This window comes from Babylonia areolata, chromosome 20 (assembly GCF_041734735.1).
Source record: "Babylonia areolata isolate BAREFJ2019XMU chromosome 20, ASM4173473v1, whole genome shotgun sequence".
Lineage (NCBI taxonomy): Eukaryota > Metazoa > Mollusca > Gastropoda > Neogastropoda > Buccinidae > Babylonia > Babylonia areolata.
The window spans coordinates 30,189,201-30,203,789 of NC_134895.1; the positions used below are offsets into that span (position 1 = coordinate 30,189,201).

At 38.5% G+C, this 14,589-nt stretch overlaps 1 protein-coding gene across 2 annotated transcripts in view; it reads right to left on the minus strand.

Moving 5' to 3' along the window:
* LOC143295392 (pumilio homolog 3-like) overlaps positions 1–12,313 on the minus strand; it is a 61,097-nt gene extending 48,784 nt beyond the window's left edge. Inside the window, exons 1-7 of one of the 2 annotated variants that reach the window (XM_076607063.1) lie at positions 12,257–12,313; positions 9,681–10,199; positions 8,832–8,949; positions 8,218–8,329; positions 6,688–6,763; positions 5,708–5,801; positions 3,625–3,691 (exon numbers count right to left, since the gene is read on the minus strand). In XM_076607063.1, coding sequence (XP_076463178.1) covers positions 3,625–3,691; positions 5,708–5,801; positions 6,688–6,763; positions 8,218–8,329; positions 8,832–8,949; positions 9,681–10,163 — 950 coding nt within the window. In that variant the 5' untranslated portion in view covers positions 10,164–10,199; positions 12,257–12,313. Of the gene's footprint in view, positions 1–3,624; positions 3,692–5,707; positions 5,802–6,687; positions 6,764–8,217; positions 8,330–8,831; positions 8,950–9,680; positions 10,200–12,251 lie in introns of both variants that reach the window. The other variant, XM_076607064.1, reaches the window with a different exon arrangement.
* Positions 12,314–14,589: the final 2,276 nt, after the last annotated feature.

Consider the following 14,589-nt stretch of genomic DNA (forward strand, 5'->3'; position numbering starts at 1 on the left):
CGCGAATTGAAAAGGAAAGCATCAATGGCACCACTGACCTGAGTATGGGGTAACGTACCCCTAGAAGTCGCCGGAGAGGGTGCAGGAGGTGGTGGAGGTCTGGAGTTGACCGGAGGAAGCGAAGGAAGTGGGGAAGGCGTCGGGTTGGCGTTGTTGAGAGGGCCAGAAATAGAGGGCCCAGAGTGTGCGCGAATCGATTTCGATCGCGCCTTAATTTTAGCCCGATATCCCAATCGAACCATATAATTATGTGACCTGGTTCGAGACAAAATTTGACAAAAAACAAAAACGCCAGATAATCGACAGACAGACAGAAAATACGAAAAAACTTAGCTGTATGGAGAGCACAGGACAGGAGTCATAATGGCTGCCGGAAAAAGAGGGCGCTAGCCAGTGGGACAAAGGGGAGGTTACCTACTTCCGGGAGGTTATCGGCCGTAGTTTCATTTTCTCCGCATAGGCGGATAGTAGTTTGCACAGGCAGGAATGTCAGACCCCTGCCGGAGTCTGCACTAGTTGGGTCACGGTTAAGTATGTGTAATTAAATCACCTTTTAGAGCTGTATGACAGCTCTTTTTTTCCGGTGACCACTTGTCACGGTCAGACTCAAAACATCGTCTGCTTGAGGAAGAGTGTCAGATGATCGGTGTCGGGAGCGTGATGGATATTTTTGAAAACAAAACATGCTTGTCTCGGAAAATATAACTTGCCTGGTCGGGCAAGTTCGGTAAGGGCAATACTTGCCCGACACGATGATCTACTTGCCCCGGGCAGTCGGGCAACCATTAATGTCGAGCCCTGCACTGTTCTGCCTTTGTTCAGCAATGGTTCTGCCAGCCTCCTCACCATGTCGACTGGGCGGTTGCTCAGGCCAGGTTCTGCTGCAGATTTCGAAGCTGTGCACGTAGCCAGTCTCTGACTCGCACAGCTCATAGAGCTTCATTCCCAACTTTGTAGGTTTGTCCTTCATGTATACTCTAAATCTGGACTTGCCTCGCCATGCGCACATTGCCTCATCAACACAGATGTTGTCATGTTGGTGTACAAAGCCTTGAATCTCTCCTGAAGGTGTGTGTACACTGGCCTGATCTTATGGAGGGGGTCATGACCTTCTTCACCACGTGGAATAAAATCTGTGTTGTTGTTGACATGCAGCATGGCCAGGATCAGGTGGAACTTGTCCCTGCTCATTATTGAAGGAGCAAAGGGACTCGCCTACATTGGCTTTGTGCTCCAATAGTCCTTCACTTCTGGCTTGTGGACCACGCCGATGTGCACACAGATGTCCAAAAACCCCACTAAATCGTTCAATGTTACTCCATCTTCTGGTCAGCTCCTGAAAATACTCCTCCTCTTCAGTTCACCCTTGGCTGCTAAATTTTGATGGGCATATCTGTTTGTTTCTGCAGTCACAAAACGGAGAAAGTCGTCCGTGAAAATCTCCATGAAAAAGTCAATGGGGGCATGGCACTCATCCGACACGTTCAGACCAGACACACCAGAAAATGTGGGCAAAGTGGGGAAAAAGCTCAAGTCATCATGCCAATCACGCATGAGAAAGTGTAAAAATTCTTCCTCACTCATGTTAGCAACAGCACACTGTCTCCCCCTCCAGTCGTGTGACATGAACGCCCACCACCCCTCCCCCTTTCACTGACCTGATGATGAGTCACTGCTTCATCAGAATGCTCACTTTCTGCACTTATTTCACTTTCTTCATCATCATCCACTTCTTCGATGTCCGACCCTTCAGTTTGTAGCATTTCAAGTACTTCGGCAACAGTAAACCGTTGCTGTCGATGCCTTGTTCGCTCCGCGACATTTTGAGAACTCGCTTCAGACGCCATTTTGCTATCAGGCCTGCTCGCGAGCAGGCAACCAATCACTGACTTCGTCAGCGTGTGTGCGACACAGGCCACACATGACAGGCTGACCAATCATACCATTTGGCAGTGGAGTGACCCAGAATAGTACACTCTGCTTGGCTAATCACAAAATCACGTGTAAAGCGCGTGATGGAATTTTACTTTTCGAAAATACTATTCCATTCCCTCGTCTGAATTCGAAAACATTTTATGTAGGAATGTGTGAGCATTCCTTCGTCCGGAGAGAGTTAAGACATACAAGTAAGTTTTTCTCAAGTCAGTGGGGACTTGAGGCAGCCTTCATGCAGCACTGAAAAAAAAAGAAAAAACAACCAGAAGCAAGTCTGTGTTTGTGCCCTGTTTGTGTTAACACTGCATGAGTGTGTGTATGAGTGGGACCTTCTTGTGCAAACTCTCTTGTGACGAATGCACGCGTGTGTATTTAAAAAAACACACACAAAAACCGAAAAAAAAACAAAAAAACCAAACAAACCCACAAACCATCTCTACAAGACTGCATACTTTCAAATTTGAAAGATCAGTTCCATCTGACATCTCCTTACTACTCAAGCGACACAAACTCTGATGTGCTCTCTTGTCTTGTCCAGACTTGAATATTTTAACTCACTCCTCATTGGTTGTCCTAAATACTTAATACAAAAACTCCAGAAAGTTCAAAATGCAGCACCAAGATTAATCTTTAGAACCAAAAAGACTGACAATACCACTCATCTTCTGCATTCTCTTCACTGGTTCCCAATTTCTGCCCGCATTCAGTATAAAGTTGCAATTCTCACCTTCAACTCCATTTTGGGTGCTGCTCCTCAGCATCTGAGAGAACTGATTCAAACCTACACACCCCTTCAACAACTCAGATCATCTTCCGATTCATGGCGGCTACTTGCTCCCCGTGTTAAAACCCGATCCTCCTGTGATTCTTTCTTTTCTTATTCAGCTCCATCTGTCTGGAAAAGTTTATCTCATGATCTTCGCCACTCTCCCTCATTTCAATCTTTTAAAACTGGTCTGAAAACACATCTTTTTGAAAACACCTATTCACTGACCTTCCATACCTCTTCAGTTATAAGCCATGCAAACTCTGATCTCTCTTTCGGTGTGTGTGTGTGATTATGTAATGTAATACGTGTAGTCTCTGAATCTGTTTCATATCATTGTTCGCTAAATCACTATTTTTCTCCTTCTTCCTTTTGTGAGTTTGTGTGTGTATGTGTGCGTGTGCGTGTGTGATTATGTAATGTAATATAGTATACGTAGTATCTGAATCTGTTTTATGTTAATGTTCGCTGAATCACTATTTTTCTCCTTCCTTTTGTGAGTAACTCTCTGTGTGTGTGTGTGTGTGTGTGTGTGTGTGTGTGTGAATGTGTGTGTTTAATGTTCATTGTAAAGCACCTTGAGCTCTCTTTTAAGGGAGTAAAATGCTCAAAAATGTCCATTATCATTATTATTGGAAACAGTGAAAATGTTTAAACAGCACCTGACCAGACACAACAATCTATGGACATTTTCTCAAAGCAATATCTCTTTAGGAAGCCACACTGACATTATTGAGATGATCCAGAACTCCCAAAGAAGCAAACGATTTACAACACTCACAAAAACTGTTCATTTCAAACAGCTAAATGAAATTTACCAATGTTTTGAATTTCATATTGAAATTATCTGTATCTTTAGAATTAGAGGCATAAATTTTGCACAATAAAGACTTATACTTCCAGAAACATTCTGTGAAATTTACCCATATTTCAGCAGCTTTCGAATGATGAACTTGCCGTACTTGTTCTTGCTTAACTCTGCCACATGATCTGGAACAAAAACAGTTATCAATCGATAGATTGTGATACATGAAATTCAACCAGTTGAGCGCTTATAAAACATCAGTTGATGTCCCACAAAAAATGTTGACATCCTGCATTTAGTCCGATTTTTCCTTCAAGAGAGTTTGATTCAATGAACACAAACAGAATCTGAACGGTTAGTTTAACGTGTCTGATTATAGACATACTAAGCAAATGAGTATACATCAGGTAGAGGATCCCTTTCTTCTAGTATGTTTATAATCCAGACACATTAGACTAACTGCTAAGGATCTGTTTGTGTTCATTGGACCAAACTCCAGTGAAGAAAAAATCTGAATAGGTGAAGGACATTGGTGGATGACTTCCAGGCACAATGGCAACCTTTGTGTAGGACAAAAGCTGATGTCTTATAAGCAGTGAACAGGTTAAACAAAGCCCACATCTTAAAATCTAGCTGTTTTACTTTTAGCAAGCACTGTCTGTCTGAATCTGTCTTATTTTCTTTATCTTTTTAAATCATGTGTGTGAATGAAAGAATGTTAAATATTTTTATTTAATTCTTTTACATTAACAAATTGTGTACATATGTGAACAAGCATGCATTGAGAATATCTCTCTGAATCAGTGTGTGTGTACATGTGCATGATTTTACAAATGTGTATTGTGCTGAAATGTGTGAATATGCTCATGAACAACTGCAGCACAAACTCACTTTTGCTCACTTTCCTTACCCCATTCTACCCCACAGCTACATCCCTGCAACAACTCCCATGGACCAGCACTACATGAGACCACAGCAGAAAAAACAGGATGGCTCACTACTGTGGCGAAAATCAATGGAGAATCGTTGATTTAATCAGTCGAACAAAGCTTCTTTTTCATGCTTCCAGAATCCATAAACGGTTCAGTTTAGAATGCCAACAATACCAACCAAGAACAGAGTGTTGGTACGAGAATACTTGTATCTGGTATACAGGGGAGTGATCATGGTACGAGTTAACTTGAACCTGGAGTAGAATGAGTTAAGAGAGAGGGGAGATGGGGGATAAAAAAACAAAACAAAAAAAAAACCCCTCAAAACAACAAAAACACACACACACACAAAGAATTATCATCATGAAAACAGAAAAGCAAATTCATTTATCATAACTTTCGGCCTAAAAGGCGCTACTTTTTTTTTTTTTTTTTTTTTTTTTTTACTCAAATCTGACCCCTGCATTTTATCCACTGTATGTACCATATCTGTGTCTGAAAACTAAATTCTGAGCATCACATGGGGACATCCAACACAAACTCAATAATGACAACATCAGCGATCGCAATAAACATTCACAACTGACCTGAACAGCAACAGTTCGGTCTTACCACTCTTCGATTCGACATGGTTTTTGTTCACCATCGAATCAAATTGAAACTAAACTACATACTGCACAAAATTTCAATTGAATGTGATCACAGTTCACCATGAAAAAAGAGCTGTGTCTGATTTGAGATTAAATTCATGATGCAAAAGTAGAGAAATCGGAAGTGAACCGATTTGTTTTCCGAAAGCACAACGCAAAGCAAAATGGCATACGGGACTGAAAAGCAGGGCCGGCTGACTGGATTCTAACTGAACAAGTCAATGAACTGGGGCTTTACAACAGCATACATTAGACTGAACTCTGAAGGCTGTAAACTGTAAAATATTTTTTTTTTTTTTTTAAAGTGTGAAAAAACAAACAAAAAGAAAGCTGCATATAACAGAGCAGATAAATGCAGTAACAGAGCCAAGCCAACAAGCAGATGAAAACAAGTAGGATTCCAATCCAGTTTTCCAAACATGATGTCACTACTCGGTAAACAACATCCGCTGTTATCAGAGAGAAAATGGAAGACCTTCACTTTGCAGCAGATGCAGCTTATCAGATCTGTGCACCTTAATATAAGTTCAGAATAACTTTTCATAAAATTCAAGGGGTGCACCTTATGCACAGCAGCGCCTTGCAGACCGAAAATTACGGGAAAATTCAGTTCAATTACCTTTCAATTCCTCCAAAATGGAGGCCCTGTATTCTGGTCCTCCGTACTGCACCAAACACTGGATAATGCGTGCTGAGTCATGCACTACTGCAAGCTGTATCATATAATTCCGTCATCACCCTTTTTTCCAGTAAGCACAAAAAAACACACACAAACATACAAAGTATGAACACACACACACTCCTAGTCCTATACACTATACAAAGTTACAAAAATTCCTAACGAAAAGCATTTTACTGTTAGAAAGCATGTGATTAAATGCTTGAAACATACAATATTTATAAACATTTCTGGTAAATAAGTCATTTTGATCAAATCAAGACAGCCAGTAATACCAAGGATTCATCAGCATTAAACATAATGTTTCAGTCAAAATGCATGTGCTCCCTTTTTCTGATTCAGACGCGAGTTCATTTATACATACTATAAAACACCACACTCACTTTTTACTCTCAATTACAAAAACTGTCATGAGTCAACTGCTAAGTCATGATACATAATGGCGGTCCTCTTCTCTACCCCTTTCACAAATCTGCAAACACTGCAGACTGTCTGACTCAGCAGAGGAATGAAAAAATGGTGATGAAAAAACACACACACCAAAAAAACATAATGGTGTCCCATAACAGCATGAAAAGCCAATTCCACAGTAATAAATTAGGTCAGCTGCTGTAACCAGAACTTTCCAACTGACAGATCAAAAATGGAAATTTTTATCAAGAATGAGTATGAATGTAACTTACTGAGACTTGATTGTGTATACTATCATACTTGTGTTTTGGCTATTCTGATTTGTTTACTAGTTATCCATCATACCCCAAAATGAATGAAATGAATGAGTCCAAGTTCATCCCCCTACACAAAACACCTCATAACAGCAGCTGGTATTACTGTTTTTGATGTCTGTTCAACTCAACCTTCGCAATATTTCTGACGTTCCCATAACCATGGCAAAGATGTGAGCATATACAGAGCCTCACCTCTTTGATTTTGCCCTGCACCTTGCTGTACATAACCTGGCACAGCTCTGTCCGCTTCTCCTCCGACAGTTTCTGCCTGCAGCCACCACAAACAAGACAACAGAAATATGGAACAATGCCTCTCAGATGGATTTTAAACTCTAATGTAATGGAAAGACTGCAACATCACATTACATTCAACTAACCTTTAAAGTTAAAAAAAAAAATTGCTCCATATACACAGTCCCAGGGTATGCAAGTAAAGCTGGGGGAACATTGAGATGAGCTAGGAAAGAGGGGGATCCTGAAGGTGGAGGTCTGTGTGTGTGCGCATGGAGGGTGGGTGCAGGGGGGTGGGGGTGGGGTTATGGGTGTTAACTTTTTTAAATAGCGATATCCCACTATCTCATTTAAAGACCTTGCTCAACTGAATACAAATTGCCTTATCTCATCAAAATAGCTTTACAAAATGAAGAAACTATGCCCATCCTGCTATTTTGACATTTTACAAAAAAATTAATTTTAGACAACAATCAGAGCTTAAAAAAAAGAAGGGAAACTATCAGGTTGTATAGCTGGGGAAAATTAGACATAACTATTATATGCAAAATATTTAGTTTTTAACCTTCTATGTTGTTTAGTAAACATGCAGTGATCCTGTAAAATTGGAGATTTATCCAAAAGCTCAAAACGAGGTGCAGAAACGCCCAATTTCAGTGAAATTTGCTTGACTGTTCTAATTTAGATAGATCCATCAATTTAGATTTTTGCTGTGGGCTGTTTGTTTTGATTTGCACTTTTAATCTAATCTGTTGTTGAGTTATTTCAAGAAACACTTCTTTTTTCTTTTTTAAGGCAGCCAGTACCTTCAATTAGAAAAATCTTCCAAGAGGTTTTGTAAGTCTTGCTGGCCATAATCCACAATCTCCTTTCTTTGAATTAGGAGATGCTTGGGGTTCAGAACTTTTTTCATGGCCTTCAGTATCCCCATGTTACGATCTGGGAATCTTTTCTTGGTCTCTGCTTTCAGACTGTCAACAAGGTTTCTGGATAATCCCATCACCTGTTTTTGCCTGTCTGTTGGAGTGAAAGAAATGCATTGATAGCTGATGTGTCATAGAAGGCAGTACTCAGTCTTGTGCTGTGGGGTCCAGATTGATCTAGCAGAATAGAAATCAAACCCATGGTTGACTGGAGCATGGTGCTTGTTTCTTCATCAGCTCACCACTTCAAATAAACAGTAAGATTTAAAGTTATCTGACGCATGTGCAACAAACAAAGTACGCAACTCCAACCACTTGGTATTGTCTGCTCTACAGTGACAGTGTCACTACTATTTAGTACTAAGTCAGCGGCCTCAAAGATCAACCAAGTTATTAAAAAACTTTTTTGTAGGAAAATCATGTGTGTCCTTGGAACGTGCAGTACTGAAAACTGGAGGTCCTTTCCAGATTGTTGTGTTTAAAGGAAGCGCAGTAGTGCATTATATTATGAGAAATACTGCTTGAACCATCTAACAACTGCTGGCAGAAGCACACACACACACATTACCTTCGAAGATCTTCCCACACGCCTTTTGCCGCCTGGATCAATTGATAATTATTGCGCACCATCTTGCGTTCCTTTTTCTTCTCTTTCCATGACAGCTTGGGTTTTTTGGGAACTGGAAGTGGGACACATTTTCATATCCATCATGAAATAAAAAGTCAGTTCAGATTTCAGCACCCGATTTCCTGATTATAATTTATATATATCACAGATATATATATATGATTTCACTTATAGAAACGAACATCCAATGCCATCTACTAGATATTATTCTTTCAATTTCAGCACCATTTTTCATATATATGGAACTGCAAACTTTCACTCACCCACACAGACTCACACATGTATGTACTGATAGTGGTATATTCTCATATAATTACACACAATACACAGAGAGGGTTACAGTTTACACGCACACAGGCCTCCCACCCCACCACCCATGCACTCACCCACTACAGTAATAAGTTTGAATTCACATAGCGCTTTGTCAAATGATTTTTCTCTAAACCCTTCACAATTACTATAGTTCTAATTTTGAAAAAAAATTAAAAAATATATAAATAAATATATACATACATATAATATAATAAATTGTATATAACACACAAAATACAAACCAAGTGTTTCATCCGGCAGAGTCCTATCAAAGTTTTTCTTGACTTTGGTGGACACTTTGTTTTTGGCACTTGATGTTTTGAAAGATTTCAGCTTCTTGCCCGCTTGTTTTAAGGGAATCTGCAGAAAACACATAACCAAAACCCTTGGACATCTGAACAATTTCTTGCTTGTGGTCATTACCATGAACAAGGGGATGAAAAAGCATCAACAGTCATCTGTGTGCTTACTGGAAACACATAGAAATAATTTTATGACACAAATCCACTGAAGGTTGAATCATCACAATGCCACAGTACCACTGAAATGCTAGAGAAATTTTACTTTAAAAGAATTATAAATACTGCTTACCTTTACACTTAATTAGTTAATAGTAGTTGTTTTTGTTACAATTACTCATTACTGGTAAGAGGAGTAAGGGAAGAGAGCTGGAAAATACTTCAGTTTAATGCTGTGAGAAAGGGGGAAGACTTGAGCTCAGAGAGAGAGAGAGAGAGAGAGAGAGAGAGAAAGGGAGAAAGATAGGTGATGTTTGTTATCAATGATATGCATGACTTGCTCTGTGTCTGTTGATTGAGATTGTACAGTAATGGTTGTAGTTTTATTTGTCTACTTTTGTTTGGTGATTTACATTTACAATTACATTTTTTGTCATGTGGAATATACAGTTTTAATACAACTCCTGTGAATGCACAACCTAATTTACACCATGGGTTAAGAACAGCCTATTTGGTTAATTGATAAATGCTTATATGCAAACTGACAAGGCAACAATATATCTGTGGCTACCCAAGGAAGTAAATGAGAAAATAATAATCTTGAGAAAAACAGGAAACAAAGCTGTAACCTACCTTTATGCACTTCCTTTTCTGAACCATTGTGCTGTTCTCTTTGTCACCCTTCACAGAACCCTCAGCCTCCTCTGATATGTCTGCCAATTTTTTCTTTGATTTTTTTGGCGACTTTCTGAAAGAATCAGAGCCATCTGGCTCCCCTCGTGCCTGCTTCACAGCTACCTCCATAGTGGTGTCTGCCTGACGTCGCTTCTTTGATGGTGAATGCATGCTGGAGTACATGGAGTCTTCAGGAGGCACAATAGAACTGATCTGACTAAGAGACTCTGGAGTTAGATCGTAAAAGCCACTGCTGTCACCAGGTGGCTCTTTCCGCTTAATTGGAGAATATTCCTGACTGATCAGCCGTTTTCCTTTTTTCCCAGTGGATTTGGGGCTAGGAGGTTTTTTGGTCAGACCAGGACTGGCGGCCATCTTTGAGTGGCTTTTCTTAGAGATGCTGACACCCTCTGGGTTTTCACGATCGCTGTGGCGAGGCATTCTGTTTCCTCACAACACTGGCTAAACCTCAAAGTCCTTTAGAAACAAAAACAACAATAGATGCAGACAACATCAGACACACTGCAGTCATATGTAGTGGTGCAGTAAAAAGAACTAAGCTACATGATCATCTTTCACTTTCTGAAAAGAATGTTATTTATCGAGTACATATTTTTGTGTGTATCAATCTATCAATAAAATGAAATGTTTGTTAAGTTATAAATAACTGATCAGTGATGTCAATGAACTGTCAATATAGTTTTGTTTTTTGTCATCCCTTGTCACCTTCTTCGCCAACGCAAGTACCATTACAGGCAATCCATTGATAGGAAAAACAACACAATCAGGCTATCCACTGACAGTGACACAAGTGATAAGAAAAACAACAAAATCTGTTTCAGAAGCACTGACACATTATCTCATCTTTTCAAAGCAGCACATTGCAATGTAAGTTTTGATGCAAGAACGCATTTAACACCAAATAAAAGTATCTGTGATGTGATTTGCTTTGCCTTTAGTCTTGTCTTTACACTACTTTACTGAAAGTACTAGTGAAGCCTACATCCTTTTAGACCTTGTAGATCATTATTATTCCTCAGCATTAGTGATTTAATATAAAAAAAAACCCAAAAACAACAACAAAAAACCCATCTTTTTGTTGCACAGTGCTATCTTTGTGCACCCCCCTCTCCTCTACCCCCACACACTGTCATGTAAGTTGTAATAATTTTTTTTATACACAACACACACACACACACAACTGATGCAAGTGCCCAAAAAATCAAACTACCAATCTCCCTGAATATACAGAAAGTACAGGTGTATACAAAATATTTGCAGATGATACTAAACTTTACGGTAATAGGCATAATCTTATACTATAAAAGGACTTATAAAATATAAGTTACAGGAATGGTCTGATAAATGGAACCTATATTTCAATGTATCAAAGTGTAAAGTAATGCACATAGGAAATCAAAATCCAGAAAGCAATTACAATATGAAAATAGAAAACACAGGATATTAATGAATGTCAAACTCGAAGTGAAAAAGACCTTAGCATAACTTTTGATGATAAACTATCACTTAGGATCAGTTGATGCACATATAACATACAGAATATTATCAATAAAGCTAAACAGATGGTTGGAGTAATTAACTTTATTAAGAACATAATTTACCTATTTAGATACAGATATTTTTCTTATACTATAGTATATAAATCATTGGTTAGATCACACTTTGAATATGTCAGTATTGTGTGGCACCCATACCTCAAGAGGCAATTTATCAGAAAGGGTGCGAAGAAGAGCAACTAAATTATTTTAAAAATGCAAGTCTAACAGCTACCAACAGAACTTGCATACTTAAATCTGCATTCATTATAGGGTACAAGTTAAGAGAGCATTTACCTATTTAGATAAAGATATTTTTCTTTGGGTAGAAGTTATGAGAAGATTTAGTGTGATTTACCTATTGAGAGTCTATCACTGTGTCAACTATCAGAGACTTGCATGTATGCAAGTATACTTAAATCTGCATTCATTAAATTTAAAGGGTAGAAGGTTTGGAGGAGACTTAATCGAAACCTACAAAATGTTAAATTGCTTTAAAGATGTTAATGTCAATAATATATTCAATTTAGAATGTCAGATTACTAGAGTACAAGAAACTCAGTGATGAAAATTTGAAAGGGGCACTGAAAATGTAATACCAACCCAAGGAAAAAAACCATTAGCTTACTGCCATTACTGCTACTTCTTCCGTCTTCGGAATGAAAGTGAATGGAAAGAACACATGTGATGAAACTGTCTTAGTGTTGAACAAGATATTTTTTTTTATGTGTCCAAATTTGCTCGAACAACCTCGTCACACACTTTGACACTGGAAAGTTTTCCGAGTTCATATTCCAGCACTATGGCCTGCGTTCTTCGTTGTTGATGGTCCACAGTTAACTGTAGCCTTCATAATAAAACAAAGAAAATTTCAAGTTAGAACACCGTTTCATCTAGAGTAAACTGCAATTCAATACCCAGTTTGGTTCAACAAATAACTGATGATTTAACTTATAATTCAGTCGGAGTTTACCTTACCAGTCCGCCTTTGAAAGTGAGTGACCATGTGGGAATAACTACTTTGCGACAGTCGTTAATCAAGAATTGGCGAAGGCATTCTTTTCAGCAACCATTTCTCTGTTGTAGTGTGACATAATAACAGAAAGGTCAACGAAAAAAGATTAGTTGATCAAGAATATTTCGTGTTTTAGTCTTGATTTTTTTGTTCTAATTACGACAATCAACTGCATGAGTGTTTGGCCAATAGCTTGACTAAACCAATCGCCGCGCAGCTGATGCCACGCATCCGCCATGCATGTCTTCCCGGAAGGCGCGTGCTGACAGTGCAGTAACGCGCGCGCGCGCGTGTGTGTGTGTTCTGCAAGGCTGATGAAGTTAACAAAGGGCTGGCCAACTACCAAGCCAAACTACAAGCATAGACTTTGTTTTATGACAAAATATTGAGAAGTAGCGAAAGTTATTTTCTTTGTAAGTAGGAGAACACCTTTGCACATCTCTCTCTCTCTCTCTCTCTCTCTCTCTCTCTCTGTCACCCGTACTGACTAGTGACCAAAAAAAAGAAAAAAGACTGATATGATATTAAGAAGAGACTATCATGTTTCACCTGCAAAATATGTATCGGAGATAGTACTATACACAAAAAGTCAACTGTATCTCCAAACCACAAAGAATTAAAAATTCTTGTGGGTTTAGTTCATGACCGCAGAAACTTGACTCTGAAAAAAAAGAAAAGAAAAAGTAAGGGTGACATTTGATTTGGCAAAATGTCTGTATTGTGTCTTCGCATTTCATGATGTTTTTCGTTTATTACATACTGAAATCATTTATGATATTGTATATTTTGTTTGTTATTTATTGTTGTTTTTTCCCTTGCACAGCAGTATACTGTTTTCTCTTCAGCATCAACACCATTACATTTTCATGCTACATCAATACAGCGAAAATACAACTCATGGTATATTAGGTAATTTCAGTACATGTACACTATGGTAACATACAGTTTGCAAGGACTGATATTTCTAAATTACAAAACAAAAGTAGAAGAAAAAACTAAATACTGAAAAAGAAGAAGGAACAATAAAACAAACAAACAGGCAAACAACAACTTACAACAACAACAACAACACACACACACCAAACAAGAACAACAACAAAAATGTGAAAAAGGTCAATAAAACATAAAAACAGTATTTGTGGCATCTGGATTTCCTTGTCGGGCAGATATACACATAATCTTGACATAACAATAGCAAAACCTGTGAGGAGTAAATTTTTTATTTATCTTATTATTATTGTGTGGTTTTTGTTGTTGTTGTTTTTTTAAACAAATCTTTGAATATCTGTTAAAAAATGTATGTCCGAGACGTTTTGGTCCGTGCAGTTAACTACCCAGGTATGAGAATTTGGAGCAAAACCCGAATGCTCCCGAGTTCTGAAATGTGTTTTGCATTATTGTTTAGTTTGTTCACACAGTGATGGACACAAGTGCAACTTTGGGCAATAAAATAGCATGTCCATCAAGTCAAGGAACTTGGTGTTTAGCTTGACATGTCTGTGCAGTCACCGGATCAGTTTATCATTTTAAGAATTAATGCAAATGTTTGATCTATTTTTCATTTTATTCCCTAATAGTGTCACTTTCATATGCTGTCAAGGATGTCATGTTTTCTAATGAGAGGAAGTGAGTATTAAACTGTTCATCATTATTTTGTCCGTGCAGTTACTGTCCGTGTAGTAACTGCTCAGAAGGACACATCGTTGTAACTGCACGGACACATTCTTGGACTTTTTCTCGTTTCAATTTATATTGTTATCATATTCCATCAGGCCTACATATGAAATCCTTCATATCTATATGAGAGAAAGTAAAATAGCCGAATACAAAGTGCTTCTTTTCTCATTTAATGAAAGCGAAGATCAGTGTCCAATAATTTGGTAACTGCACTGACTTACGTCATTTTGTGTGTGTGTGTGTGTGTGGTTTCTTTCTTTCTTTTTTCTATATTGCATAGCCAGACACGATAATAACAAACTGCATAAGCTAAATACTTTTCTTCTTCTTCCTTCATTTAACTAATCTAGTTAGTGGAAGTGAACACAGGCTGCATTTTGGTCAAGTGACCTGCATAAATTGCGACACTGAAAAAGTGGTGGCGCTGGTCATTTTCACATTCACCTGCCTGCAGCTACAGCCAGCTGTGTGTGTGTGTGTGTGTGTGGTCCCAAAGGCCAGCGTCTCACGACATCGATCGCAACTGTTTGTGTTATGTGTTGATAGTGTTTAAAGTGTGTAAACTTTGTCAGAAGAATTGCATTGTTGTTCAGTCACAGGACTTATTGTTTGACGTAAG